This window comes from Colletotrichum aenigma (genome assembly GCF_013390185.1).
Source record: "Colletotrichum aenigma strain Cg56 chromosome Unknown KSG_Cg56_contig01, whole genome shotgun sequence".
In the NCBI taxonomy this organism is placed as follows: domain Eukaryota; kingdom Fungi; phylum Ascomycota; class Sordariomycetes; order Glomerellales; family Glomerellaceae; genus Colletotrichum; species Colletotrichum aenigma.
Window position 1 is genome coordinate 1007498 of NW_023500907.1, and position 27995 is coordinate 1035492.

At 50.7% G+C, this 27995-nt stretch overlaps 6 protein-coding genes across 6 annotated transcripts; 3 read left to right on the forward strand and 3 right to left on the reverse strand.

Annotated features, from left to right (window-relative positions):
* Positions 1-4070: 4070 nt before the first annotated feature.
* On the forward strand, positions 4071-5779 carry CGCA056_v000272 (putative transporter; the record flags this gene model as incomplete). The annotated part of the gene is made up of 5 exons (XM_037315533.1): positions 4071-4225; positions 4303-4836; positions 4888-5309; positions 5368-5560; positions 5614-5779. The coding sequence occupies 5 exons, from the start codon at positions 4071-4073 to the stop codon at positions 5777-5779; spliced, it is 1470 nt and encodes a 489-aa protein (XP_037185900.1).
* A 3433-nt stretch (positions 5780-9212) lies between these two features.
* Positions 9213-10445, forward strand: CGCA056_v000273 (Sterol uptake control protein 2; the record flags this gene model as incomplete). The annotated part of the gene is made up of 1 exon (XM_037315534.1): positions 9213-10445. The coding sequence occupies one exon, from the start codon at positions 9213-9215 to the stop codon at positions 10443-10445; it is 1233 nt and encodes a 410-aa protein (XP_037185901.1).
* Positions 10446-11701: 1256 nt separating this feature from the next.
* Positions 11702-12728, reverse strand: tropI-4 (Hydrolase tropI; the record flags this gene model as incomplete). The annotated part of the gene is made up of 4 exons (XM_037315535.1): positions 11702-11904; positions 11979-12328; positions 12417-12528; positions 12590-12728. 4 exons carry the CDS (start codon positions 12726-12728, stop codon positions 11702-11704), a joined length of 804 nt encoding a protein of 267 aa, XP_037185902.1.
* Positions 12729-17495: 4767 nt separating this feature from the next.
* tdiE-6 (putative methyltransferase tdiE) lies at positions 17496-18614 on the forward strand (the record flags this gene model as incomplete). The annotated part of the gene is made up of 1 exon (XM_037315536.1): positions 17496-18614. One exon carries the CDS (start codon positions 17496-17498, stop codon positions 18612-18614), a length of 1119 nt encoding a protein of 372 aa, XP_037185903.1.
* Positions 18615-18909: 295 nt separating this feature from the next.
* On the reverse strand, positions 18910-19818 carry swnR-2 (Oxidoreductase swnR; the record flags this gene model as incomplete). The annotated part of the gene is made up of 1 exon (XM_037315537.1): positions 18910-19818. One exon carries the CDS (start codon positions 19816-19818, stop codon positions 18910-18912), a length of 909 nt encoding a protein of 302 aa, XP_037185904.1.
* A 5538-nt stretch (positions 19819-25356) lies between these two features.
* On the reverse strand, positions 25357-26878 carry CGCA056_v000277 (uncharacterized protein; the record flags this gene model as incomplete). The annotated part of the gene is made up of 6 exons (XM_037315538.1): positions 25357-25713; positions 26009-26144; positions 26198-26407; positions 26469-26551; positions 26624-26802; positions 26854-26878. The coding sequence occupies 6 exons, from the start codon at positions 26876-26878 to the stop codon at positions 25357-25359; spliced, it is 990 nt and encodes a 329-aa protein (XP_037185905.1).
* Positions 26879-27995: the final 1117 nt, after the last annotated feature.

The following is a 27995-nucleotide window of genomic DNA, read 5'->3' on the forward strand; positions in this document are numbered from 1 at the left end:
TTTCAATGGTCGCGCCAGTATCCCGTTGACGGAGTTGGAGAGGGAACGTGGCGTCGGTGCGGAAGAGATGGTGGAGAGCTACAAAAAGACCATCAAGCAAGTTGCACTGGTTGAAGATCCCGTGAGTTCATCTGCTGCACCTTTTTATGAAACTTTCTCCACAGACAGGGCTAAGCAAGCATGAAAAGAATGGATACTATGTTGAGCTGGTGCCACAGAATATGCAGACAGATTGAGGCACAAGGTTGGGTTGTCACGGGCGACAACTTAGACCAGCTAGTAATTCAACGAGGCGTGCGTTGTGGCGCATCGGATAGAACTAATAAACATGCATCGTGTTTGCTGGAAGCATTGACCAGGCGGTAGCAAGTGAGACAAATTCGGAAGCAAGTGATGCGTAATGTGGATTGGTCTGATTTTGAACTCTTTGAAAATCACAGTTACCATACCACCTATCTCCTCCCCCCTGACTAGGTTATGATAAATGATCGTTAAAGTGGTAGTTGGAGTTTTCTCCGCTTTCAGCCACCTCAGCAGAGACAATGCCGATGACAAGTTGCGGAGGGAGTGGGGGGACAGGCAAAGCAGTTCCCTACTCGCCATTGTCGGCTTCGAATTGTTCATCCACGCACTCCAATGGTCGCTGACAGATTGCGGATATGACGGCAAAAATGTTAGCCAGATGTTTTAGGGCTGTTACTCGTTACGTCATCCGAACCCGGGCAGAGTGTCTTGTCGCGAGGCCGAGCCGTTACTCGCTGTGCTCGGACATTCCGGCGGGAGGTTAACCGCGACTTCGGCATCGATCGGGGACCGCTTCGGTGGGAGCCCCAGCGATTCATCGGTGGGCAAGTCCAGTTGAAATGAGATCGAAAAAATGAAAAAGAAGAAAGGATATAGGAAAAGAACATCAGTCGCAGCTTGTGAAGAATGGTAGGTACTAGGTACTGCGTGCTGAGCAGACTAAGCCGCCATTCTTCTCTCGAATGACTACATACCTACGCTGAAAAATTACAATCAGATCTTTGTCAAGATAATTACCAACTATGGCGGAGTTACCCAAAGTTGAAACCACACTGTCAAATAGTTGTTCCCCAATCAAACAGACCAGGTGCGATATGCCAGTCACAATCGACAGCTCAGCCAGTCTTCAGTCTCCACGATTGGATACCAAGAAGGAGGTAATACTTTCCCCGAAAAAATAGTCAACCCCTTTTTTGAGTGGAGCATCTCCAGCATGCTCAACCGCGAATGCCGGATCGAAGTCACATCCTCTTACCCGGGGATTCGCATAAGACAACAGCACCGAGTCGCTGTGTCGTAGGGCGGTTCTTATCTGCATTTTTTAGCCAGTCAACACTGCAGCACATCATGGCGAATACAATGCCTAGTGACTGATCTGAACAAATCACAACGCTTGAGGTAGAATGTATTCCAGTATCCGAACTACGCGCTGGGGTCGTCGGCTGGGAATCCCAGGATGACCCGGCTATGCCACGCAATTTTACCTCGTCTAAAAAATGGTTTATCGTGGGCATATTATCCTCCATCAGCATGGTCACTCCATTCGCATCCGCATTTAACTCGCCTGCAATTTCATCAATCAACAGAGAATTCCGGAACACGAATTCTCTTCTCGCCACCTTGAGCGTGACGATCTACTTGTTGGGCTATGCCATCGGGCCACTCATTCTTGCACCGTTGTGCGAGCTGTACGGCAGAAAAAAGCGTCATCAGCACTGCAAACATATGCTTTTGTCTTTTCGGCATCGGCTGCGCATTAGCGCCCAGCATGGCTGGACTTACCGTATTGCGGTTGCTTGCGGGAATGGGAGGCTCGGGCTGTCTGGTAAGGAACATTTCCAGGATTATCACGACGCGCAAACAGCGAAAGAACCTCACGTATTGACTAGTCATAATAAGACATTAGGTGCAGCAGTTGTCAGCGAAATGATTCCTGCTAATGCAAGAGGACGAGCCATGGGTACTCTCACCTGTGGCCCTCTTTTAGGTGAGTCTAACGATTTGCTGCACCCAAGGTCATGTTATGTCATCACACTGACAACTCAACCAGGCCCGACGCTGGGCCCATTGTTGGGGGGCTTTGTTGTTTCTGACATGAACTGGCGATGGGTCTTCTGGGCGGTAGTCATCATTGGCTGTCTTCACGATCCAATACTATTTCAGTTCGGCGCCACAGAAACTAACCCTCGGATCCTCGTCCAACGGAAGACCATCGCATTACGAAAGCAACTCAGAAAAGACGACTTGAGGAGTTGCTACGACTCAATTTTGTCCTCACAAAAGAAGCGCCAGATTCAACGTGTCTGCGATGGATTTGTGCAGCCTGCGAAACTCTTGTTTCTCTCTCCTCTTGTCCTTTCGCTCTCAATTTACATCGCTTTCGTTTACTGAACTATGTACCTCCTGTTCACCACAGTCACCCTCGTCTTCAGTCACACCTATGGGTTCAACGAAAGACAGACTGGACTCGTATTCCTGTCCTTGGGCGCAGGAACTGCTATCGGACGGCTTGTTACTACAATTTGGTCTGATCGCGACGTTGTCCGTTTGGTAAGAGCTAACAATAGGACGTACGTGCCAGAAATGAGGCTGCATATAATACTCGAGTTTGCTTTCCTTGTGCCTCTTACGTTCTTCTGGTACGGCTGGTCGGCATACTACAAGGCACATTCAATGTCAACGATACTCAGTCTCGTTCCCTTCCAGACAGGCATTGTCGGTGTCGTGATTCCCATGACGACTAGATTCCTATCCCGTTGAGGCAGCCAATGCCATGGCGGCTATGACAGTCTTGAGGAGCATTGGGGGCATGCTGCTACCCCTGGCGGGGCCAAGCATGTAACGGGCGCTTGGATACGGCTGGGGAAATTCTTTGTTGGGGTTTATTTGCGTTGGGTTGACACCTTTGCCTTGGTTATTTTACGTTTACGGGGGGGAGCTAAGAGCCAAGAACAACACCAAGTTCTGAGTCTTAGTACCTTGAGAAGAAAAAGACTGCCTGCGACAAGCTGTATCCAAAGTAGCTGCCTCATGGGAAATTAGGTCAACCGCGCGTCCAGTGACCCAACCACAATGCAGACCCTGCTCGAAGGGTCCTACGCGCCCAAAGTTCTGGACAAGCCCAATGTTTGTACCCGAAAAGCTCAGCCCTGCTATAAATAATGTTTAAATTGAAAATGCTTTCCAATCAGTCTAGCCCTCGCTTGCCATAGATAGTGTTCCAGGCCACTTGCAACACGTGGCTACTCAAGGCCACGCTGTCCCTTGCGAGAAACTTACCGCTTTTTGCTTTTCGTACTTGTCAACCGAATCAAAGACCTCAAATTGCATGTCAACGGCCGAGAGCCTTACCCATTGCAGTTGCCTATCAGCCCGACACGTTTCTTTTTCATGACCATGCATTCCAGGCGTGCTCACGCCCATCCCTCAATTGGGCACTGTTCCGAAAGACTGACATGCCTATCGCTCTGCGCCGTAAGACGTGCTTCTGAAGAGGCGCTTCTCCTGCAACAGAAGGACCATGTACCAACCGCAACTAGTAACGGCGAGGGCGCCTTTCCCGCGATGTTACCCCAGTCCCATCCCCGCTTCGGGAAGGTTGCAACGATCTCTCGAGTCTATTGGACCCCGTACATCGGCCCGCAGCGCTTTCTCCTCTTTCCCTTGATCACCGGAAAACTTTGTGAGATGCATGCTGTGTTCTGGATCAATTGGCCAGAAAGCGACACCTGTACGACCTCCTGTCTGACCTGCATGTTCCATCAGTGATCCTTCAGGTCTAGTCCCTCATGTCTCAGTAAGATCTACTGGGCGCGCGGGTGGCAATTTGCTAGGGCTTTGATAAGACGCCTCTTTTTGATGCTGACAGGGAGGGGATCACTCAACATTGGCAACATTGGCATCGGGGTAGAGTATGGGGGTTAAAAGCTTGGCCTCGGCAGTCGTTTTCCTCCGCGGAAATGTTGAATACTTGTATCCAGGCCGTCTGCCCATCACTCGTCGTCGTTCAGTCTTTGGTATGCTACGATATCCAGTGACATTTCACCATGGACACCGACAGCGCTTTGAAGTCGGAAAAGACGGCAACTCGAGCAGAGTCGGTCGAGCTCGCAGAGTCGCAAACATGGGACATGCACTCCACCAAAAAGCTTTTGAGGAAGCTTGATTGGCACATCATCCCGTTCATGTCGCTGATCTACCTGTAAGTTCGTTACATCGATCGATGTTCCCACAATTTCCCACAGTCTCGGGAATATGCAATGTTCATTTACAGTACAGATTATGCTTCTTAGATCGGACGAACATCGGGAACGCCCGACTCGATCACCTCGAGCAGGACCTGAATTTGCATGGAATACAATACAATGATTGTCTGGCGGTTCTGTTCCCGTTCTATATCGCGGCTGAAATTCCGAGCAACATGATGATGAAACGCCTTAGGCCTTCCATCTGGCTCACCTTCATCATGGTTTGCTGGTCGGCGGCAATGATTGGACAAGGTTTCGTCAAGGACTACTCAGGGCTTATGGCCACTCGAGTGATTCTAGGGATATTCGAGGGAGGGCTGTTTCCCGGAGTCAACTACTACATCACGCAGTGGTACTGCCGACACGAGTGCGGCTTCAGAATGGCACTGTTCTTCTCGGCCGCAACATTGGCTGGCGCCTTTGGTGGTATCCTTGCGCGAGGCATTGCAGAGATGCATGGTGTCGGGGGCCTTTCCGCATGGGCATGGATCTTCATCTTGGAGGGAATTCTGAGCATTTTAGTCTCGTTCACTGCCTATTGGGCCATTTACGACTACCCGGCCACGTAAGTTGGGCTGCAGCCTCTATTCTGAACCCTGATCTGACCGTTTTCTAGCGCTCGATTTCTCAGTGAAAAGGAACGGACGGAGGTCCAAAGACGGCTCCAAGAAGAATCGGGACATTTGTCCAACGAGTTCAACGTCAAGTATGTGTGGCAGGCCATCAAGGATTGGAAGATCTACATCCACATGCTTATTTGCATGGCCGGCTTCTGCCCCATCTACTCGATTGCGCTCTTCCTGCCGACCATCATTAAGAATATGGGTTACACATCAAACAATGCGCAGTTGATGAGTGTTCCTCCATATGTTTGCGCTTGCTTCTTTACCATCATTGCGAGTTGGTACGCCGATAGGATCAGGCAGCGTGGTGTGTTTCTGCTGGGTTTCCAGCTCGTCGGAATCCTGGGATTCTCCCTTTTGGTGGCTACCAGGAACTCCTCTGCGCAGTACGCCGGGACCGTCTTCGCGGCCATTGGTAAGATAACAGAAGCTTCATCACCCCTTTGGGCACAGGTAGCTGACCGCTCCCGTAGGAATATACCCCCAAATTCCTCTTGGTATGGCTTGGAACAGTAGCAATATTGGCGGCAGTCTCAAGAGAGGAACGGGTATTGCAATGCAGGTGATGGGTGGTAACTGTGGCGGCATCATCGCTTCCTATGTCTACCTCTCCCGAGACGGACCGCGATACACCACCGGACACAGTATTCTCATCGGCTTTGTCAGGTGAGGGCATCCAACACCCAAATGTTTTGCCGTTGCTAATGCGTTGAAATCAGCATGGCATTCTTCTTGACTTTGTTCATGACGACTTGGTGCCGTCGGGAAAACGCTCGCCGAGACCTTGTTGCCAGGGAAGCTGGCGTACAGGAACTGACGGAAGAGCAAAAGGCGATGGAGGCAGAGCTAGCCGACAACGTGCCTTGGTTTCGATACACGATTTGATTTTCCTAGATTCGTCGTTGAGATGCTCTTCGCACATTGAGCACGTGGCTTTCTCCTGAGCTTCCTAGAGTGGCGAGGCCGCGCAAAGCGCATGAAGTGACGCTGCTGCCCAGCGTCGTTGAGTCATAAAGACTCAATGGAGAAATACATGAAGTAGACAGATTGAAGGCCTGTATAGAACAAACACGCAGTCTATGCGATAATCAAGATCAGGCCAAGGCAGATCCGGGCTTGGCATTTGCCAAGCTATATATTGACAAGGCGTGTGATGCGTATTCACGGCGCCCGCAGATCCAAAACACGTAGCCACAATTCTTCAGCCTCGTGATCTGTAGAGCGTATATCGGAGGACGCAAAAAGAACCTCAAATCGCAGTTCTATCCTGGATCCGGTTCGGAAATGCCATCCGACTTCACGCGGTAAGTCGCAACTGCCCGATAACCCGCGTCAGATTGGAGGAACGGTGTAGACAACTTGCGGTAACATTAAACTTTCAGACAGACGAGCGAGGATAGCTCTGATCAAGGCGTCCCTGTCGGCGGCTCAACATTGTTTAAAGACTGTATGTCAGGTGCTTGGTCGATCCTTCGTACCGCCGCAGTCCCCTATGTTTTCGACGGATTTATCCGGGCCAGCAAACGCACGATGCATGCGTGCATCTCAAGGATACCATGCAGAGGCTTGGTTGCCACAGATAGACGGGCGCTAAGCATTACGCGTAAAGAAACTTTCTGATTTGCTTGACAGCCGTTCCTTGTTGTCTTGGCGGAGGACAGCGGACGATGCATGTGTGGGTTCCCGAGCCAGAGTTGGGATAACCTCATATCATGCCGATCTATGATGGCCTCTGCTTTTGAGGTTGTCATCGTGGCTTCTAGTTAACCTGTTCGGGACCTGTCGATCAGGGTGTTTCAGGAGGCCCGGCCCGTAGCATCAACGTGCTTGATCTTTCTCCTATCGTCCGACTGGTTAACGAAAACGAGAATAGCATCATGAAGACTCAAGGTGAGGAAGAAAGAAATGTCTGCCGAGATACAAGACCGCGTCTGGATTAGACGCGACACCACGCGCATGTTGATATTACAGACGGTGTGGGCGCAAATACGCGGAGAGAAAAGTTGCAAATTGAGCAGCTCAGCCACGGCGCTGTGCTGTTGTAGTTGAGATGCCATCAAAGTATGTCGGGGGAAAGGAATACGACGAACCCATCATCCAATGATTCTGACTTTGTTGTCATCTCTCTGGATGTTGGCTGTGATCCCTTCGGCTCCGCTGGGCTGTGATGTTCGGGGCGGACGAGATGTCCGGCAGAGCTTCTAGAACATCTCTCAGGGTCCTTCGGTCTCGGTTTCTTCACAGCTCTCCGACAATGTGGCTAGTGATTTGGCGCCGTTGACGAATTAGCGCGGTGGTGATTTCCTCTGACATGATTTATCCGGACCGCCAGTAAGCACGGGGGAAATTAGCGCATGAAGCCATCGATTGAACATGGTCTTGGTACGGCCCGGATGGATACTCTTTAAACTTACGTTGCAAACAGGAAAGCACTCGGCGACACTAACCAGCCTTACAGATAGTATAATCGGCCCCCTAAAGGTCAGATATACAGGGCAGAAAGTGTGCCTTGCTGCCGGGCTGACAGGCGTCAAGATGGAATTGAATTGATGGACACAGGGGGGAGCCAGGAACAGGTTGGGGGATGCTGGAGTCAAGCTCACACCCACACCCCGTTAACCCCGAAAGCCAAAGGGCGATTTGAGTAATTCATTAGAGGTCACCCCTGGAAATACGACGTATGCACAGACCAGGCGGGAGCTCTGGCAGGAACCTTCATGACAGATGCCATCACACACACCTCCGGGATTGGGCCGGGGATGTTCATCATCTTGCATTGTACTATGTAGAGCATCAGAACCCACGCAATCCATGCCGTGTTGATGGAGGCTTTGTGGACAGCCTAACCCCTCCACGCAGTAGACTCTCGTGGCTGGGCATGTTTGCAATTCCCGAGCCACAGAGACGTGCCATGCGATATGACGGGACGGATGGATCAGCATGGACATACTATGTAGAGATGAGCTCAACGTTGAGTCTTTAGCGGATGTACCTGTAGCTCCTCGTGGCACCCTGGAAGCTCAAGCCATCGAGAAGCGGTGCTGCGGCCCTCGAATGCTTAGACGAAACGAAGCCGTACGACACGCACATACACTTTTGCCGCTCTATTTCACCCACTTCTCCTGCCCATCCGTACCCCTATTCCTTGTCTCCCCTTCCCCTAGCCTCCAATAGGAACAGCCCAGATACTCTCTGTACCCGTTTCACTTTCTTCACGCCCACACCATTCCTTATCCGTACCGGCTGGCTCTTCAGTAGGTGTTTCTGACGCACGCGCCCGTGCTTCGTGTTGACTCGTCAGCAAGGCGCAGTTTAAACTGCTCGAGTTTTTCCTCAATACCCGCCCCGGCCAGCCCAGCCCAGCCCAACGGGGCGTACTCGCTCAGTCTCCCCGAGAATCCCAATACCCAGCTTCCCCGTTCTACCTGTTTCCATCCTCATGATATAACCAAGTGGCCTTGCTCTGCATGTTGAGGCGTCAACCAGACCGTCCAGACTTCAGCAATCCTGTACGAAAGCTACCGAGCCGTTTACTTCAACTACCGAAGCCAGAAAGGAGCACCCGACCGTAACCGGCCCCGGCGCCCAACTCCCGATCAAATCGCCATCCATTACCTTCTCCTCACATCCCCACAAATTCGCTTTCGGTCTTCTCAACTTATCGAGCTTCCAACCACACACGACACTCGCTGCGCACCTGGTGCCTACCTTCTAACGGACCGCGCCGCTGGAGAAATCCATAAGCAGCTGCATCCTGCTGACGTCTCTTGTGTTTCTGGACGCCAACCGATTCGTCGGCTTACCATCCCCTGCTACGGGTTCGTTGCCTTTCCCCAAGCAGGGGGCCGAAGTGCCACGAAAGGGGGAAGCGGCCTTCTGGCTCTCATTCGGACTCCCGGGCGTTCCAGCCAGTTACGGACTGCCCACTCAACTACGTACGACGTGTGCAGAATTCCACGCTTCGCCCGTCTAGGAAGAGAGGGAGAGCGAGAGTCGGGGTCAGGGTGACAAAAGGCTGTTTAGACCGCCACTTGAAAGTCCTGTGTCGCTGGAGAAGATGCCGCGTCTTGGATACAAGAAGTCTCGCGGTGGCTGTGCCAGATGTAAACAGCGGCGTGTCAAAGTACATACTACCCCCCTCACCAACCAAACCTGCATACTCGTATTACCACACTCATATGTCATCGCGGTTGGCTGACGTCTTTTCACTCAGTGCGATGAGAACAAGCCATGTGGCGCCTGCATCAGACACAATACCCAATGCAGTCTTGTCGAGGGTGCGACATCAGGCCAGCCGGCCTCAAGTGACTCCAACAGTATGAGTTGGGAGCCATCAGGGCCTCAGGCTGGGCCAGTGACTAGAGCTTCAAGTCTGCAGCGAAAGACGTCAACGCGCAAAGGGTCCAGTGGCAGCCGCAAGACGACCGCCTCATCGATTAGTCCGACGGCTCACTCACTCACACCACCGAGCTTGCTGGACTCCACGCTGAACTTACCCATCGACTTCATCAGTGACCAGGCCTCTTCATCAGGAGGGGGCAGGCGGCAATCTTCAATAGCGGCTTCAAGCCCCGATCCGTTCCCGTACTTTGTCAAGTTCTCTACCGGTCCGGTGGAATCGATTCATCTGAGCAAGTGGATCACAGATCTGGAGCTCATGCACCACTACTCGACGACAACGTCCCTCACGATGCCGAGGTCATCGGATGCGAGCAACATCTGGCAGTTTGAGGTCCCGAAGCTGGGCCTCACCTACATGTTCCTGATGCACCAAGTGCTGGCCATCAGCGCACTACACCTCGGCCACTTACATCCAGAGCAACGCGAATCGTATGCGCTGCACGCCTCACAACACCAGAACGATGCAATTGCTGGCATGCGTGAGACCCTCACCCAAATCACGCCCGATAATTGCCACCCTCTCTTCGCAGGCTCTTCATTGCTGCTCATCAGCGCATTTTCTACATTTCCTTACCAGAGGAGCGGGCCCCAAGGACACCAGGCGCCAACAGTCGACGACGTTATTGACGTCTTCTTACTGGTGAGAGGAATGAGTAACATTCTGTCCTCATCACAACCCATCATTCAAGCGGGGCCTTTCAAAAACTTCTTCCATGAAGTAGTCACGCCGGCATCTACACCATTACTGGACGCCGTCAAACAACACCTAAATACCTTCTCAGCCAAACTACCGAACACCGATGCCGACGAGTACAGTAAAGACATTGTCGCCAGGGAAACATCAAATTTGCTGGAATGGATCGACCACGCCACCAACACGACAGCGTTCCCAGAGTTGCGGGTTGGTCTAACATGGCCCACCAGTCTATCGGAGGAGTACATGCAGCTCATGCGGAATCGAGACCCAGCCGCCTTGACATTGCTGGCGTATTACTCCGTCGCTGTCCACTCAACAGAGAACAGCACGTGGTTCATGCAGGGATGGGGCGTCAACGCGGCTCGGGCGATAGTGTGCGATTTAGATGCAAGCTGGAAAGACATGATACAGTGGCCACTGGCCTTCATCAGTGACCGGACGATACAGCTTTAGTTATGATATCAAAATCTGATGAATACAATTCCCAAATTCAACTTCACACGGTAGACTATCCATCGCACGCGCCACAGTATTGGAATACTATGCTTTAGTCTTTACGAGTACGACAAGTAACTGTAGGACAGAGTTTGCACCACATGTTGCTACCAAATCGCCACCTTAATTATTATACTCTAGCTTCCGTAAATATTCCCCAAGTCGGCTGTCTTTGAGTTGACTCGACTCGGGCGACGTACAAATCTTCCATGCACGGCTCGTCCGTCGTCGGCCGAAACCAACATCCCCGCGGCAATCTGGCGGCTAGTTGGCACATATTCCAGATCCGGTAGTATGCATAGAAATCAACGGTAGATAGGCAAGGCACACTCGTCTGGCGTTAAAGATCCAAGCAGGGCCATGTCTTCTTCATCCGGTGGTTCTGAAACGGCCGGATCTAACTCTGAACGCCCCCGAAAGCGAAACCGAGCAAGTGGGGTGGAAGTTTAAGTGACCTGAGCTCCGACCATTGCTTGACTGGTAAGGCTGATTTGACACTGGATATGTCACCATCCCTTCGCCGCGGGCCACGGAATCTAAAACCTGCTGGCCTACCCCTGCGGAAAACGGCATGCAATCATGAAGTGATCCGCGCTAGGGGGGGAAATATGCCCCTGCTTGTGTCCGGAGTTGCAAGATCGGACGAAGGGTTCGAGGCAGGTTTGGAGACTTCAGTGGAACCTTTCCAACAATTCCGCGGACTCTTGCCGCTACTAACTCTATCCTTCTTTCACGTCAGCATATTCAGCAGTATGATCTCCATGTCACTCAGTACATCCAGCCGAAAAGGACATGCCTCTGCATCAAAGATCGATCCTCCTCGGCCTCACGATTCATCGATAAGATCATCAACAACAAAAGTACAATGAAAACATCTCATCATCATGAGTTGTCTGCTGACTGTTTCAGGTGTGGAGCCGCCGATGGAATACTGGATGAAGATAAGGCTTCAAACACAATTCAAAAGCTCAACACTATCCCAGCAGCTGCGTACGTGCATTACTCTTCTCAGAACGCCCTACCCTCATGGCTTGAAAATCATGTCATCGGCTGATTTGGACAATCAAAGTCGCTGAAAGTCGCTGCAATATACAAAACAGGAATCCAGCACGCCGGATTACGCGCACCGGAAACCGTACGAGCCGATGGACAGACGGGTTCAAACATGGATTTGTATTCTGAACAAATACTTCAAGCTATTTACAGAATCGGATTTAAGCCCAAGTGTCGAAGAAGCGAACTGCCTGGAAGAAAGCCTCCTCCTTGCCGTACTTCTGCTGAGGGTCCGAGATGTTGGCCCGAACACCGAAGCCATGCGAGGTGCCGCCGTACAGCGCAAGCGAGAAGGGCTGGCCGGTCGCGCCGAGGAGGGCCTCGATCTCGGCGCGGCGCGCGGCAGGCATGAGGTTGTCGTTCTCTGAACACAAATCAAGGTTAGTGATGCGTTCCTCATATCGAACATCGACGCGTTCAGGAAAGACAATGACGTACGGGCAGCAGCGACACTGGCGGGACCAGTGATGGCCTTGATCTCATCGTCAGTCAGCAGGCTTGGGTGCGCAGCGAAAGCGACATTGGCGCCCTTGCCCGCCGCAAGCTCGCGGAAAGCATAGCGGCCACCGAAGCAGTATCCCGTCACAGCGACCTTACTGACGCCGAGCTCCTCCTTGAGGTACTTGACGGCGTTGGCGATGATGGGGTCCGTCACGTTGGGGCCGTGGGCGGCAAGGAACTGCGTGGTGTTGAAGCCCGGGACGTTGATGTCGTTGGGCGCGGGCTTGCCGTCGAACAAATCGGGGGCAACGGAGATGTATCCGGCGCGGGCGAAGCTGTCAGTCAACCTATGTGTTGCGTCAGCATTCATGGATTCACGACGCGGACCGAATGCCGCGCAAGGTACCGCGGACGAGACGGCGATTGAATGCTTACAGCGTGTTCTGCGCCAACTGGACACCGTAAACGTCGGTGAGGTAGAGAACGCCGACAGAAGTCTTGTTCCCACGGGCGCTGTGTCCCTTAGGCTTAGAGACGTAGATGTTGACTGCGATGAAGTGAGCCCGGTGCACCGTTATCGGGCACGTCGCGGAGAGATGATCACTTACGTCCGTTGTAGGGAACCGTCTCGCCGACCGGAGTGCCGGTGTGAGCGATCGCGGAAACGTCGGCAACGGGGCAGTTATTCGCGGCGGAGGCCAGGGAGGCGAGGCCGAGGACGGCCGTGGCAATCGTCTTGCTGAGCATCTTGAGTTGTGTTTTGCTTGAAGATCCGGAGCTTGGTCGATTGAGAGCTGCACAAACGGGGATGAGACCGGACGGACGATTCCAGGCCAGGCACGGGAGGGGGAACGGACAACCCTTAGATCTTTTTAAGATTTAAGCTTCCTCCGGGGTCAACGTCTTTTGCCTGATTACAAATGTCCACTGTTCGGAATCATAATTGATGACCAGCCCGGCTTTTAGCGGAGGTTGGGAGGATCGGAGAATGGCAGGGGAGCAACGGTTGCGCCGTTATTCATCGCCAAGCGTGAATTCTGCACTGAGTGACTGAGCACCACCCTGGCTGAGAACCCTGGGAGGACGTCATTCAATTCAATCGCTCGTCTCTGAAAACAGCTGTGATCGGTGAGATGTCCGGCGGGGATAAGGTTCCCGTCGGGGCCTAAGAGGGAAGCCGAGGCTTGCTCCGCCAAAAATCGCACCAATTGGTGCCACCGGTGCCCTGGTTTGATGTTGCTTTGTTTACTGGTTTAGACGCTACGCCGATAGAGTGTAGTCGAGGTGATCCCTGAATTTTCCAGGGCAGCTTTGCAGCACGGGAAATGAGGATCGCTTGGGACGAATTGCCGTGCGCGCGGTGAGGAGACAACGTGGGGCAATTGCGAATCATGGATGGCACTCTCGCTGCCGATTCGGCGATTCTGTCCGACTTTTTAGCTTCCATGGTTTCGGTGAAGATGTCTCACCGAAGTTGATTGCGCCGTGTCCCATCTGAATTGTCACAACGCTCATCCATACAGATGGCGAGCTTTGGTTGAATTTCGTGTCAACTTGATGGCGAAATGTATCCAATGCATCCAAGGTTGCAAATCGTTTGTTTATTTTAGGCAATGATGTTCTGTATTTTACCAAGTCACTACGGCAATTCAAGAGGGTGGCGATGCAGGAGTCCTCGGACCTCACAGGGCCAGGCTTGGTGACAGTCACGCTATTCTCACGCTCTCACAACAAAATCTTGTTTTCCCGCTGAGTCTCTATTCTATAGGTATGCAGGTACGATGGTACATCACTGACTGACGTAGCTGAGGGCATCGATGTTAGAGACGGGCTGGTGACGTGCCTGCCGGTCGCGCTCCTCGTCTATGGTTTAACACCTGCTGGAATAAGTATATTCCAACAAGTGCCGCGCGACTCCTGTGTAACTTATGTCAAGAGCACTTTTTAAGAAAAGATTAAAAAAAAATAAGAAAAGAAAAAAGAAAGAATACTGTAACATCCCGAAGAATAACTAGAAGCCAAAAAGGAAAGAAAACCCTAAGAGATAAACTTTTTCGTCACGACGGAGCGCAGTATTTAAGGGCATGAAAGCTCGGGGGATACAAGACGACTCGTTCATATCATATCACCAGTCTCAGTACTATTTCCATCTCAACAAAGAAAGCCGCGATGAACTCCCATGGTTTCCAGAAAGCCACATGAGGGTACATATTTTCAATCAAGTGTGTGGCATTGTTCTATCTTATTCTAGTCTTCTGGTGATCTTGAACCTTTGTCCAATCTAGCCCCAACAGTTCCTCCCCTCCATTTCTACCGTCCCGCCTATGTGTTTCCGAATCTTAGACCATCTAGCACCAATCCACACAGTTGGCGTGAGTCTCTGCAGGGCATCCGACGAGACACTGGAAGTTCTTGTGAAGGCCGCAACCCCAGATGCAGACCTGTCCTTGTATCTGGATGCAATTCGGGGAATTTTCACCCGGGCAATAGGGCTTCTGGAGAGCGTTGCCTCGAGCCTCAACGGCTGTGCTGAAATCGAGAGGCAAGATTCCTTCGGGGAAGTCGGCGTAAGAGGGTGAGGCAGGCTGAGTGTTCTCAGGAGTAGGCGTTGCAGCAACGAAGCCTACAATGGCAGCGAAGATGGCCTTAGCTTTTAGTTAAAAGCCAGGACTTGAGTTACGGAGATCTTACAAGAGATTGGATCTGAATTTTGACAATGACGTTGGACTGGATAAGGTTGGGTTTGATGAGGTTGGGTTGGCTGAGGCTTGAAGATTTGTGTGATTTCGTGTGGGCAGTGATGGTTTTTGAGTTGAGGTTGATGATGCTTCCAAACTCAATAAGACGGGCAAACTCGTCTCTTTTATACCTCGAAGATGATACCTACCGATTTAAGTGTCTCTGGTATCAATGCGTACAGCCATGACGTGAATGATTACTGCCTTGTCTGCCTAAACTACCCAGATTTCCTAATGATGTCCATGGAGTCCTTCGCTTGGCAACGTTGGCGTTGAGGTGCTCAACGCCAATAACCTCTCATAAATCCTTTATGAAAGAAGTTACAATTGCGTAAAGGTTTCTTGGGGAGTCAAATGCCATCTTGCCGAGACACGGGAGCTCCAATAGCTGCGTACTTACATCCTGGTCCCTCGAAGAAGGAGCTGGACGATCGTTCAACTAGACAATTCGCTAATGAAGGAGGATTCAACGTCGCCTGGTTTTGATCCATACGAGAGGCACAGCAATAAAATTGTTGCCTGTTTCACGAAGAAGGAGTGCTGATTGATGCAAACGTGTTTGGTGTCTCATCCCATGGCGTGATTCCTATCTTGGCTCAAGTGGGTGTATTTGGGGCCGACACGCAGACAGTAGACTGACTTTTAGACCTCAATTCCTAAATGAGAAGTGGCACAAACTCTAGACTTCTGTGAACTCATTCAAAAGCAGACTGCACTGTTTACGTGATTTGCCTTATTTCATAGGCTATTATTCAAGTTGGAAGAGCTGGACTACCATTAGACTAAAGACTTACACTCATGAAATGCATTGAAGACACAACCCGCCGCTAGTCCTGTGAGGCTGACATTATCCATTTGCGCGTGCATTTGTGGATTTCGGGGCTGTGGCTACCAACCTTATGATCTTATCAGATCCAGGACCCCTGCGGCGCTAGATCCTTCCACTACACCTCACGGCAGCTAGGTCAAGAAAAGACTTTCTATGCCTGAATTAGGCATCCCGCGCTGCTAGGTATCCACCAGGTGGACGCCCGGGGAAGATGAAGAGTTCTGAACTTTGGACGCCGTTCGCTGCCTGGGGCTGATGGGTGCAGAGCGGGAGCGGACCGCCCCTTCCTTAGGCTAAGCGAGGGGCGCAGGCGGCGGGTGGCCAGACTTAATGATTAGAGAAACAGCTAAGGCATCCTGCCTCGTACAATTTTTCAAATGATACCAAAGTGATCAAAAACTGCATTGCTGAACGAGAAGCTTGCATGAGGGTGGGATCGTTGAACCAGTCCAATTCAGGCACTGAATACTTAAGGCCCACAAGCTAGGTGCACGACTGCCTTGAGTACCACGTACTAGGCTTTGCCGACTCCTGGAGAACATGGACAAGGGAAACACTCGGAGCGACTTTCTGGTGGTCCCGCGGAAGGGAAAATTAGATATCACATCGCAAAATGTGGACAATGAAACAGATGTCCTAGGGGTAGGACAGCGATGACCGGAGTGCCCTGCTTGGCTTTCAATCTAATCAATTCGCTCAAAATCTATTCAATAATCATATTCATAACCTACCTAGTAGTTAGTAACCACCTTCCGAGAGATGCACTTAGATGGTCTCTTGCCGTTAACACTTTGCAGCTGACTTATTATACTGTCCCATATGTTGGTGTTCGACCGGGCTTGCGACTGTGGCAATCAATTTTGTCAGATCCAGACCTTGAGCTATCGGATCTTGCAGCTACGCCCTACGCCGCAAAGATCTTGTACGTCTACATCGGGAATACCGGAAAACTTTTCATATACAAGGCCAGCAGCTAGTGGAGCGGGAATTGTCAAGACACTCATCAATCAACTTTGAATGCGATTCGCTGTCTCGGGTTCATGGGCCAGGGTTGCGTATTATCCATGCAATGGGCTTACGTGCGCCGTATGAAAGGATTCAAGCAACGTCGGATTCGCGAATATAGCTTGAATTACTTCATGTCTTCAAGACGATTAGCCTCATGGAAATGAAGCCAAAGATCATACATCCCTTGCCGATTTTCCACGTTCCCGGCCGCTGAGCGCAGTGAAGTTGAGTCCCGACACTTCAAACCACACGGGAAACTGAATTAAAATGTTTTCAGTTCATCAACCACATAAAAGAACCGTTTTGTAGTGTAGCAGTGTTTGTGAGAACCACCTCACTAGTTTTATGGCCATACTGGGATCTTCTTGGCATGTATTGAATGTTTGAAGCCGAATATCGATTAAGCAAGCTCGCACTGTGATTTGGGAAATCACAGATGTTCTCGCATTCATTGCCTACCACGATGGGCAAGTGTTGCGACGAGATAGCGTAACTCCTGGTTATTTCCATACCAACCCCTCGCCAAGGTACGGCAGCTCTCAAGACACAAAGTCGAGATCCAAGCAATATGCAAGTGCTGTCTAACTAGACCCTTGAATGGTCCCTTTGTATCAAACCTCCACATTAATCATCATAAATCATCGGTTTTCAAGCACCCATCGCTCCATTCGGCAAATGGTCTAAATGTTTGTGACGAGGTTGCTGCCGAGGCAGCCAATAATGTGATGCTGTTGGAACGGTTGTTGGAACAAACACACGCAGTCGACAGGGGAAACAGCGGTAGCGAGAATCCCGGTGAAGAGGGGTAAGACAACCTGAGCGAGCGCCAAGTTCCTCTTTTCTCCCTCCTTATTAACTCTTATTTTCTCGTGCGAGTCACGTATGTTCCTGAAATCTATCACATTACATTTCAATTGGTGCGAAGCCTCTAGTTCAATCATGTCCGATCAACAACAATCTCAGCCGAGTACTGGGCCGGCCTCCCCCACTGCGGCTCAGTTAGCTTCGCCGCCGGCTACACAGGCTGGAGCTCAGGTTCAAGCCAGTGTGGTCGGTACGCTCGAAGCAGACGACCAAGACCAAGGAGGACAAAATGCGCCCAATGGCAACGATAACGACGGGTCCTCAATTTCCGGACACTCAACCGATGAATCCCATGCGTCCCTGCGATCCAGTATTCTAGACTACCGGCGCGAGAATGGCCGCACGTACCACAGACTCAACGATGGAAAATATGTGGTGCCGAACGACGCTTTGGAACAGGAGCGACTGGACCTCGTCAATCATATGTGGACGATAATCTGGGACGGGAAGTTCTGCCTGTGCCCTAAGGATGATGGTGCTAGAAGGGTCCTCGACATCGGTACTGGAACAGGCGTGTGGGCTATGGACTACGCCGACACTCACCCTGAAGCGCAGGTGATTGGTGCTGACCTTAGCCCAATTCAACCCACGTACGTCCCTCTTAACTGCATATTTGAGGTCGATGACCTGGAGAAAGAGTGGACTTGGTCTGAGCCATTCGACTTCATTTTTGCACGCAACATGATGGGATCATTCTCCGACTGGCCTAGCGCTATCGAGCAGGCTTATAACAACCTCGAAACCGGTGGCTACTTTGAGATTCACGATACTATATACCCTATTCTCTGCGACGATGGCAGCGTCCCAGAGGATTCCCCAATCTCGAAATGGTCACGTCTCATGCTGGAAGCCTTCGAGAAGACAGGTCGATCCGTCACCATCGCCCGTCAATTTCCTCAGTTCTTGGAAGAAGCAGGATTTGAAAATGTCACAGTGACAAAGTGCAAGCACCCACTTAATGACTGGCCTAAGGATCCGAAGTGGAAGGAGGTCGGTGGCTGGGTTCAAGAGTCGTTGTTCCCCGGCCTTGAGGGGTTGTCACTCGGACTGTTCACGCGCGTGCTGGACTGGACTCGCGACGAGACATTGGTTTTCTGCGCTCAAGGCAGGAATGATGTGAAAAACACAAAGCTTCACGGTTATTATGACGGATTGTCTGTGTACGGACACAAGCCGTTCCCTAAGAAAGACTAGTGATAGCCGATAGATAGTTCGAACTTCGATGTTCCTGAACACTATTTTCGAAACAAGACGTTTGAATTTGTAAGTTCCGAAAATGCCCCGGCAATCTGTTATTGGGACGTTATGGTATGTGACAAGACTCCGTCACGTGGCCGTTCTTTGAGGAAGCCCTCATCGCCGTAGATTGAAGAGACGGAAGACGAAGATTGCCCACTCTCTTGAATTTCCATCAACATTCCATGCTGGCAAGAGGAATCCGATCAAAAGCAAAGTCACAAACCAATCCTAGTCCCAATACGAAGCTACCTCATGCGATGCTTGTAGGTTGAGCTGCAGCTTCGTCTAGGAGTTCGGCCACTGTTCTGAACTTCAGACCTTTGAAATACCTTTCCCTATGCTCAGCGATCTTGGAAGGAGAAAACTCCAGTGCTTCGCTGTGACCCATGATCTCATAGACGGCCACCGCAACGCTTGCGTCGCTTTCCTTCGCCACCAACTGCTTGATGCTCTGGGCGAGCGACTTCTTGACAACTTTATATTCGGCAAACCTGAGCTTCCCAAGTTCTGAAAGCTCGAGCCAGGTCATTTGCTGACCAGAAACACAGGTGAAGTTCTCCCAGGTGGACGGATCATGACCGAGGAGAACAGCTACGGCGCGAGTTGCATCTTTAGCCGAAGTGAAATCGACCTTCTGAGATCCGTTGCCGTACAGGGTGAATTCATTTTTCTCATAGTTCTGAACCCATCGATCGTCGTAATCGGCAAAGTGTCGCTGCGAAGTAGGGAGGAGATAGTCAGACATCCATCCTTGGCAGAAGAACGTCCACTTGACCCCATCTTGGCCCCGAAGTTTGTTGAGAATGATGCTGAGGTCATCGCCGACATAGAGGGGCTGATCGGGAACCTGTTCGTAGTTGCCCACCCATACTGAGGGGAGAAATATTTTGCACCGAGGAGAGGTGCGGCAAGCCTCAAGCATGTCGAGGTGGATACGCACGAAGTCGGTGGCGTAGCCCGTGATGGACGAAATAAGAGCATCGCAATCGACAAGATGCGATAGAATACTCTCAAGGGAATAGTCCGTAGTGCGTTGTTCAAGCTTCTCGAAGAAAGGCTTTGGACTGCGAGTCAAGATGACTACATCGTAGTCCTGGTTACGAAGCGCCTCAACGAGGTATTTGGCGATGTCGCCTGCGCCAGCAACAGCAACCTTCATGTTCAAGGCTCGGGTTAAAATCAGTAGATGAAATGAATTCCTGAAAATGGTGTAAAGCTCGGACGGAGGGATTGAACCAGAAGTTGGTAAGGCCTGGTGTTATGGGAACAGCGTGTTGTTTAGGAAGATAATTACCGGCTTTAAGTACAAGATGTCGGGTTCTTGGAGTACTCCGTCCGATGGACAAAAAGCTTTCATTTGTAAAAAAGGAGGTTGATAGTTACAGTTCAATCAAGGTTCCCCGCCTCATTACCCGTACGTCGGTGTTGTCTCGGTGTCCGGCAGTCGATGAGATCGGGGCGCCTTATTTCTCGGGCTCCCCGCCACGACGGCCCCACTCCATCATTCGGCCCTAGACTGCCGATTTCAAGCGGCCTTCACACGACCCATTCCGGGACCATCAAAGAAGTCAGACATTGTTGAATTCGAACTCATAGTCCTCAAAAACACTATAAGAGACCAGGCTGCGTCGTGGAGCTCTTATCACTTTGCTAAGCTGTATGTAGCGGCTATTTTTTCTCGCATTGGAGGTCTTCGTAGCCCTTGAAGGCGGCTTGCATCATTAACTCCGCGCGGTTGTGGATGGGTTCAGTGGGATGACAGTTATTTTGAAAAGCTGTGCTGCTGATAAAGATGGAATTGAGACGGTTCCCTGATCAGAACTGGTTGTGCTCCCTGTCGATGCCCCCGTGGTGGTAGACGTCTCGATTTCCAGAAGAGTCGAAAGTCCCGAGATTGACGACGATGCCATCGCCGACGATGAAGTTGCGGAGAAAGTTAAAGGCGAGACAATAGAAGAGGTTGCGATAAGAGAGGAAGTGGGCGAGGTCGAGAAAGAAGCTGAAGCGACGGAAGCGGAAGACAGAAATGAGGTCGCCTCAAGCGTTGTGCCCAGTCGTGTACTACCTGGAGTGGACCCGGAATTACTTGTTAATTCAAGGCGTTGAGTGGTTGTTGGTTCCAAGCTGTTGGTATTGATTGACAGGATTGTAAACGATCCTGCGGAAGTAGTCGAGTTTGGGAAGAAACGCGGGGTGCTGATTACCATTGTTGGTGAAGAAGTTCCAGGTGTCAGACTGGTAAGCACACCCATCGATTGACTACCCGATGGCAAGCTGATGGTGAAAGAAGAAGAAAAGCTGGTCGTGCTATCGATACTAACAAAAGAGATGGAAACAGTTGGAAGAAACGACGAAATCGCCGTGGCAGCACCACCAGTTGATACTGATATCGAAGAGAAGGAGCCTGGAGGGAGGATTTCAGAGCTGGTTATAGTTGATACAGAGGTGGTTTTACTGGTAAGGACTGGGGCGGCCGTGGTACTGGTATCTGAAGCAGGCAGGCTTGATCCCGAGTTGGCACCAAGAGAAGCGGGTGTTGAGGAAGTACTGCTAGCAATTGATGGCATGGAGAATGAAGTAATCAAACTGATTGATTCTGAGTTTGAAGTTGTCGAAGATACCTCCGTACCTGAATTGGCTGTGCTGGAAGTGGAAATATTTGTTGTGGAAGTAGTTCCTGCGGACGACGAAGACGGACTGCTCGAAGCGCTAGACGTGCTTGTCGTCAAGGTAGAAGCAGTTGACGAGCTCAGAGATGCAGAGCAAAACGTTGCAGTCCTCGTAGAAGCTGCCCGAATTCCATACACGGAGTACAGGGTGGTGTAAATTGCGATGGGACAACCTGCACTTGATGAAGCCGAGGATGACGCTGTAATCACACCACCACACTTGGGATTGCCGAAGGGCGGATAGGACTCCTGGCATGTGTATTGGTTACATCGGGTATTCTCCAAGGCCACGGAGCCGTCAAAGACAATGGTTGTGCCTGGCTTGGAGCAGTAGCAGGAGGTGTCGAGAATGATGGAAAAGTCTCGAGGGATCGCGTTACATCGACGTTGGCAATCGACCGGCCCTGTGCCGCTCCCTTGGTAGATGAGCTCCAGACTGGATAGGTCGGCGAGTGCCCCGCAACCCTCATATGCTGAGGGAGATGAGGACCAGAATTGCCCCATTTTAAACAGTAGCCAAAAAAGGAGCGTATGTAAATGTTGTTGAAGAAGAGTTCAACCTTCGATCTATTACGATATTTAAAGGGTCTTACAGCGGTTTGGTAAGCCTGTTTAGTTATTTCTTGGTTGCCCTGGAGTCACAAGGAAACCATTCCCTGGCAACTACTCCAGCCGGCGGTGTTCCAGATTGCGCTCCTAGCGGACATCAAGATCGAACCAACATTCGTCACGTAAGACAGTGCCATTCCGCAGCGGCCCAATCTCGTCGAACGGTGTCGCTGAGCATATCTACTAGTGTGTTACATGCCAGACATTGCCGATCTGATGAATGTGCGGCCCGGATGCGACTTCGAATCTTCGGCATGTCTGTCACCAAAGGGTGAACACAGGTCCACGAGTTGCTCACTCTTCGAATAGAGATTTTCAACGCTATATTCGCCACCAAGCCGTCTTTTGAGTTCAGGACGATAATCCCTGCCTCACTAGACGTTGCAACTTCAGTACAACCGCTAGTAGCAGGTATGCTTCGACACCATTACTTCTGCGGAAGACAGCATTTCGTCAAACAACGCTTTGACCGCTGGGCCAATAATGTTTGCAGGCATGTCCCTCTCCAGATGTACCTTTCCCGCCCGCAAATATTCGATGTCTGCTCTTGATGACATATTTGACGGGTATTTCATGATGCTTCTATACAAAACAGCGATTGCAGCCATGTAATTGGTAGACTGAAATCTGGAAGGCATTAGATCATCGCCAGGCAGCTTCAGGTTGTCAGATGAACTTACAGAAGGGTGTGCGTCTTCACATTGGTATCTCCCATGCTGCTCGATCAATTCGTCAGCAATAAATCAGTTGTCAGTCAAGGCCTTTCAGTTAGAAGGTTATACACACTTGTTGAGGGCCTTGATAAAAGATCTCGCGGCTTCAACACATATGGCCTCGCTCGCCTGAAACCGCGAAGGCTCAGGTTCTTCTGAGTCGCAAAACGCCGACCTCAGGACAACGATCGACAAGTGAATCGTGCGAAGAAAGTTGTAATAGTCTATGTGAAGCAAGAAGACGTGCGGGTGGGTATCCATCGGCGACAATACCACACCTTCTGGGCGACACGCGACCAGCAAACCTTCCTTCCAAGTTGCTAGGCGTTGGTCCACCTGAGAAATTCTCTGAAACCTAGAAATAGCTGAGCAATCCGATTGCATCACAAAACAGAATTGATTCTGAATTTGGTGTAACAAATACCACCACTGAACGATATCTAGGAATCCAGGACTCGCTTCGAGCTCGGTGAAGGGTTGGTGGTCAATGACCATGAACTTTTCGAATACTTCGCTTGATGTCCCAGGTGAGCGTCCTTGAGACAGTGATAGGTTCCTATTGCAGCACGTTAAGAGGAGAATTTTGAAGAAGTATCATGTCAGGCTCAGCTCACGCATCGAGACCAAAAGTCAAGAACCATAGGCGGGTGCGAATGGCGCGGCGGCGCTCGGAAAACCCAACATCTGGTGGATTTCTCTGGTGCAAACCTAGAGACTGTGCGATGCGGACTGCAAGGCCGCAAAACACCCATGCAATTCCGCACCTACCAAAGTAAAGTTGATATACGACCTATAACCCGACTACTTGTGAGAATTTATTTCTTGAACTCAGGCGTACCCTAACGTAGCAAACTCACGTGAAGTAGTATAATTTGTAGCGAGGCTTCACAGGGGGCTGCGAGCGAGTCCAGCATTATGGACCAGGCTTGTCGGTAGCAGGCAGAGCAGAGCTCATCGCCATCTCCGCATGGCTTAGATGTCCCGTCTCTGTCACTGAGAGCTCCTATAGAGATTGCAAGGTAGAACATGCAGTAGTCAAAAGTATCAAGCTGGGTGCGCTCGTAAGTGTAAAACATCTCAGCCCGGACCATAAACAGGTCCTCATCTAATATGGGCAGAGTGGCATTGATGTTGCGGAAGTATGCTACGCATGGAGAGAGAATATCAGCCACACGCCAGAAGTTTCTCATGTTTATGGTCAACCAACCTTGCAAGCTGGAAAAGGCTGTTCCTCGAGGTGGCAGTGACTTCCTTGACTGCGAAGAAAGACTTTGTAACGACGAAAGACCAATTTCTTCAATTTGTGGACCTGCTTCGACGAGAAAGCGGAGTTTTTCAGGCTCTAGAGGAAGATGCTGGCTTTTGAGACCGTCTGCTAGGCAAATAGCAAGGGTAGCAGCAACTGAGCTTCCACCTGGTAGTCAGGCAACGTGTTAATAGTTCAGTTGGGGATTGTGACATGTTGTAGCTTTGGCAATTCACTCACCGAGATGTTGGCCCTGAGTTTCATTCTGCCGAATATAGACGGCGGGAGGCACCGCGTGGGATTGTGAATTTGGATACCCGCCTTCACCCCGTAGAGTTTCTATGCTGGACACTTTGCCTCTGGTCAAATTCTGTGCAGAAGGCTTGGAAGCCGATACTCCAGGGGAAATTGATGGGAAATTATCGAGTTCGCCGTTTGGAGGTGGCTGGGCCCGTAAGTCTGTCTCGGCCTCGACCTCCGGAGCCAGGAGGTCTGTGTTAATATCGAAGAACTCTTCTGAAGTTTTGCTGTCAAAATCCCACAAGTCGGGTGGTACTGCATCTCCGGAGTGGCGAAAGTCATGACGGGCACGTTGTGATACTGTTTCGCCGTGGAGCCCGGCGTAATGAGACCATGAAGGCGCCATCACCGCTTGGCTTTCAAACGTTGGGCTTGTTTCCGCCGCAGGGTTTATCGAAAGACACACGCTGGAATCGTCGTGTTGATACGCCGTTTCGTGACCGCCGACATGAATGGTGCTTCCAGCAACCTCGTTGCCATGTTCAGAATGTCTCGAGCTATTTAGAATTGAACGCCGCCTTCCTCGGTCCGAAGAAATGATGCACTGTGTATTGTAAAGCTGGCAATTGAGGCAGGGCCGCTGGCCAGAAGTGCATTTCAACTGTCGGCGCGAGTAGGTAAGCACAACGATCTTATGTAGTTGAGAGCAAAGTCATTCCCACGTACCCTCTTCTTACGGCAGTAGTCGCAAGCTCGAGCCACTCGCTTCGGTCGGTGGTGATGATTGAAAGGTGAACCGGACGTATCAGGCATTTCATATAAGTGATTGCAGCGTCCACAAGAAATCATCAGAGGCAGATTTGATGCGAGGAAAGGAATTATGTTGATCAGGGCGAAGCTTCGCTGATAAAGGAGTTCGCATAAAAAAATGCACGGGCTCTCAGAGCTGCCGAACTACCTGTCGATCGTTTCTCTCTCGGTCCTAGGTGGATGGCCAAGCATCGAATCGACTCGACGGTGGTACGCACGCGACGTAAGGGAAACAAAGTTAAATCTACACAAGTAGACACCAACTCGTGGGCTGATCTGTTTGCAATGCTTAGCTACATCAGACGAAACTAATTGCCTCAATCCCTGTCGCACACCCATGGGTTTCCTGGCCAGACCTTGTACTCAGGTTCGTCTTCCTCCGTCTCTTCCCTGAGCAGTTCTCTCAATGATCATCCATAGTCATTGCCATTGGGAAGCCTCTGAATCGTATGAATATGGTATTTTGCAGGTTCGTCGTTCGTAAGGAAGACTCCGGAGTGATGGTCAAACTCAAACAGCGTAACCGGACTCTGGATTCGATAGTAGAAAGGGTCTGTCGAGCTAAAGCCGCCTATCCAGCAGAAATAGGTTTCCGAAAGGTGTTCGCGAATGTCTGCTAGCCGGAACTCAAGTGGCCCTGGCGGAAGAAGCGTACAGGAGGAAATGATTGACAAAAGCAATTCCCGCTGCTCGATGGTCATGTCGGTGGCTAGGACGCCTTCGTAAGGGATAACTCGGTTGTCTTGAAAGGCGCCAGCCAGATGTCTCTGCGCGTGTATGTTAGCCTAGATTTATGACCGGTGCTCGATACGCGCACCTGATCAGCCGGGTTCCATCGACCCTCTGGCATGGCTGAGTTGTGCAATCCGGAATATAGTTGCGCTTTCTTTTGCATTGCCGGCGAAAGCGACACCATTAGCCGTAAACCCAATGAAACCCAATGCGCTACCCTCCGCACACAGCGTTATCCCTTTATCCGGGCCATCGTCGATAATCTGCTCGTATGTAAGCAACCTCCCAACTCGCACGTTTACTCTCAGTCAACGTCCGTGGCTGACATACACTTGGCTCGGCCCCGAGAAAGACTGGGCCGACGACCATCTGCTGTCGAGCGATGAAAACATTGAGAGCAAGATGGTGGCCGAAAAGCATATATGACCAGGATTCTGTCTCTGAAGGTTCTCCGAAGATCACGAAGCTATGCCGCCAAGAGTCATGTCAGATCGGTCGTCGATATCTGGTTTCACTTACAAATAGCTGTATTCGTTCAAAATCGCCTTCTTATGGCAAAGTTCACCGAGAAACTTGTTGGTCTTCATTGCACCTCTGACTTTGTCGAACCCCTTGTCGCGGAGGGAACTCTGCACCAGGTTCATGATGGATTCGATTTTCGCTTCTTCCAAATCTTCGAGACGTAGGCCACACTTGAACAACATGAATTCGGGGTTCATCCATTTTCTCCTATTATAGATTTGCGTTTTCAGTTAGCACTTCCCAGGTTGGATTTGACATCCTGACTTACCAGTCCTCGGAATCAAGGCTGTGCGAGATGCAACTTTTCTCGCTAGGGCTCAGAACCTGCAACAACGTCCGGGCTGCTTGCACCTGGAGTCTATCAGCCACACTCTTGTTTCTCATGCACAGCCATCGAGCTACTATATTTTGTGTTGGAGCCACCTCATCCCGTAAAACATAGAGTCCCTCCTGTTTACGGCCATCGCAAGTGATGCCATGAAACGGGACTTCGAGATTTGCTTTCCAAGCTTTCCAAAGCGGCTGAAGTTCCGGGTTTGTCACAATAGTTGTTGAATACTTGTACAGGTCGCTGTCGTCAATGTCTCCGAAACGTTGCCACCCTGTAAAATGTCGTCATTATGCAATTCGGGGCGTCGGCCCAAGGATACTACTTTCCTTGTTTGGGTACATGGCCATGATAGTCATATGCGTTTGAATCGTCGGAGGTTTGGGCCATGATAACAGTAATGATGCCAGTCACGTTCTGGCTGATACTCTCAGTATTTCAGAGGTGATTATGGCAACAGTGAAATGGTTTTTATGTTTCGGCGTTGAAATATGCGAGATAAGGCCCACTGCTTGACTACGCGTTTTTGGTTTGGTTTCCGTGGAAGATGTCGCAAATCCAAGTCTGGAAGATGAAACTTCACCCGCCATCTCACTCTTCAGGCATTGAATTTGATGAACTACCAATCATAAGCCACTTGGACGGAGATGCAGATCGATATAATTACGGAAGACTCCTGGTACTGTGGCACTCCCAGTTTCCCCAAGCCCGTGGCATCGTTTCTCATCACAAAGTCACAATGTCCGACGCTGCAAAAGAATTCAATGACAAGTACACAAATGCCAATCTGGCAGCTGATGCATCACCTTACGATGAGACCGTTTTTCATTACCTAGTGCGACATCTGGAACTTGTGGACGGCGGAGCTATTGCGCCTGTTGCGCCTGATATAATTGTGAGTTACGATTTTTCTCTATCAAATAAAGGGACGCAGTGCTAATGGCAACCATAGGCCTCAATGCTTTGCGCTCAACGCCGTGGTGATGCAGTACCTAAACTATTCCATGATCTGGCCAAAGCGAGAGACGTCGACGAAACGAAGATGTTGTTCGCGTCATTTAAGCTTGCCCTCGACCTAAATTGGCCGTTTACTGGACTGCCACAATGTGTTCCCGCATGTCTGGGATTGATCGGAGAGCTCCGAGAGGTCGGTATAAGCATGTCGAATCAGATTGACAGGCAAGCTTTACCCCCAGCGAGACGATATGCCACACGATTGATGACATGTCATCAAGACCTTTGATCACAGATGCCGACTGGTTCAAGAAAGGAATCCAAACCAACGAAGCCATTTACCACGCTGTGGGAAACGCCGAAGTTCATCGTGTGATGGGTGAGGTCTTCCCAGAAATTAGTCAGTGGTTGCCATCTCGCTTTGGCTCATCAAGCTCACGTCTACCAGCATACATCGCGAACATTGCGGTATTTGGTTTCCTGATTGGAGGCTCCGAGAGAACTCAAAGTCTC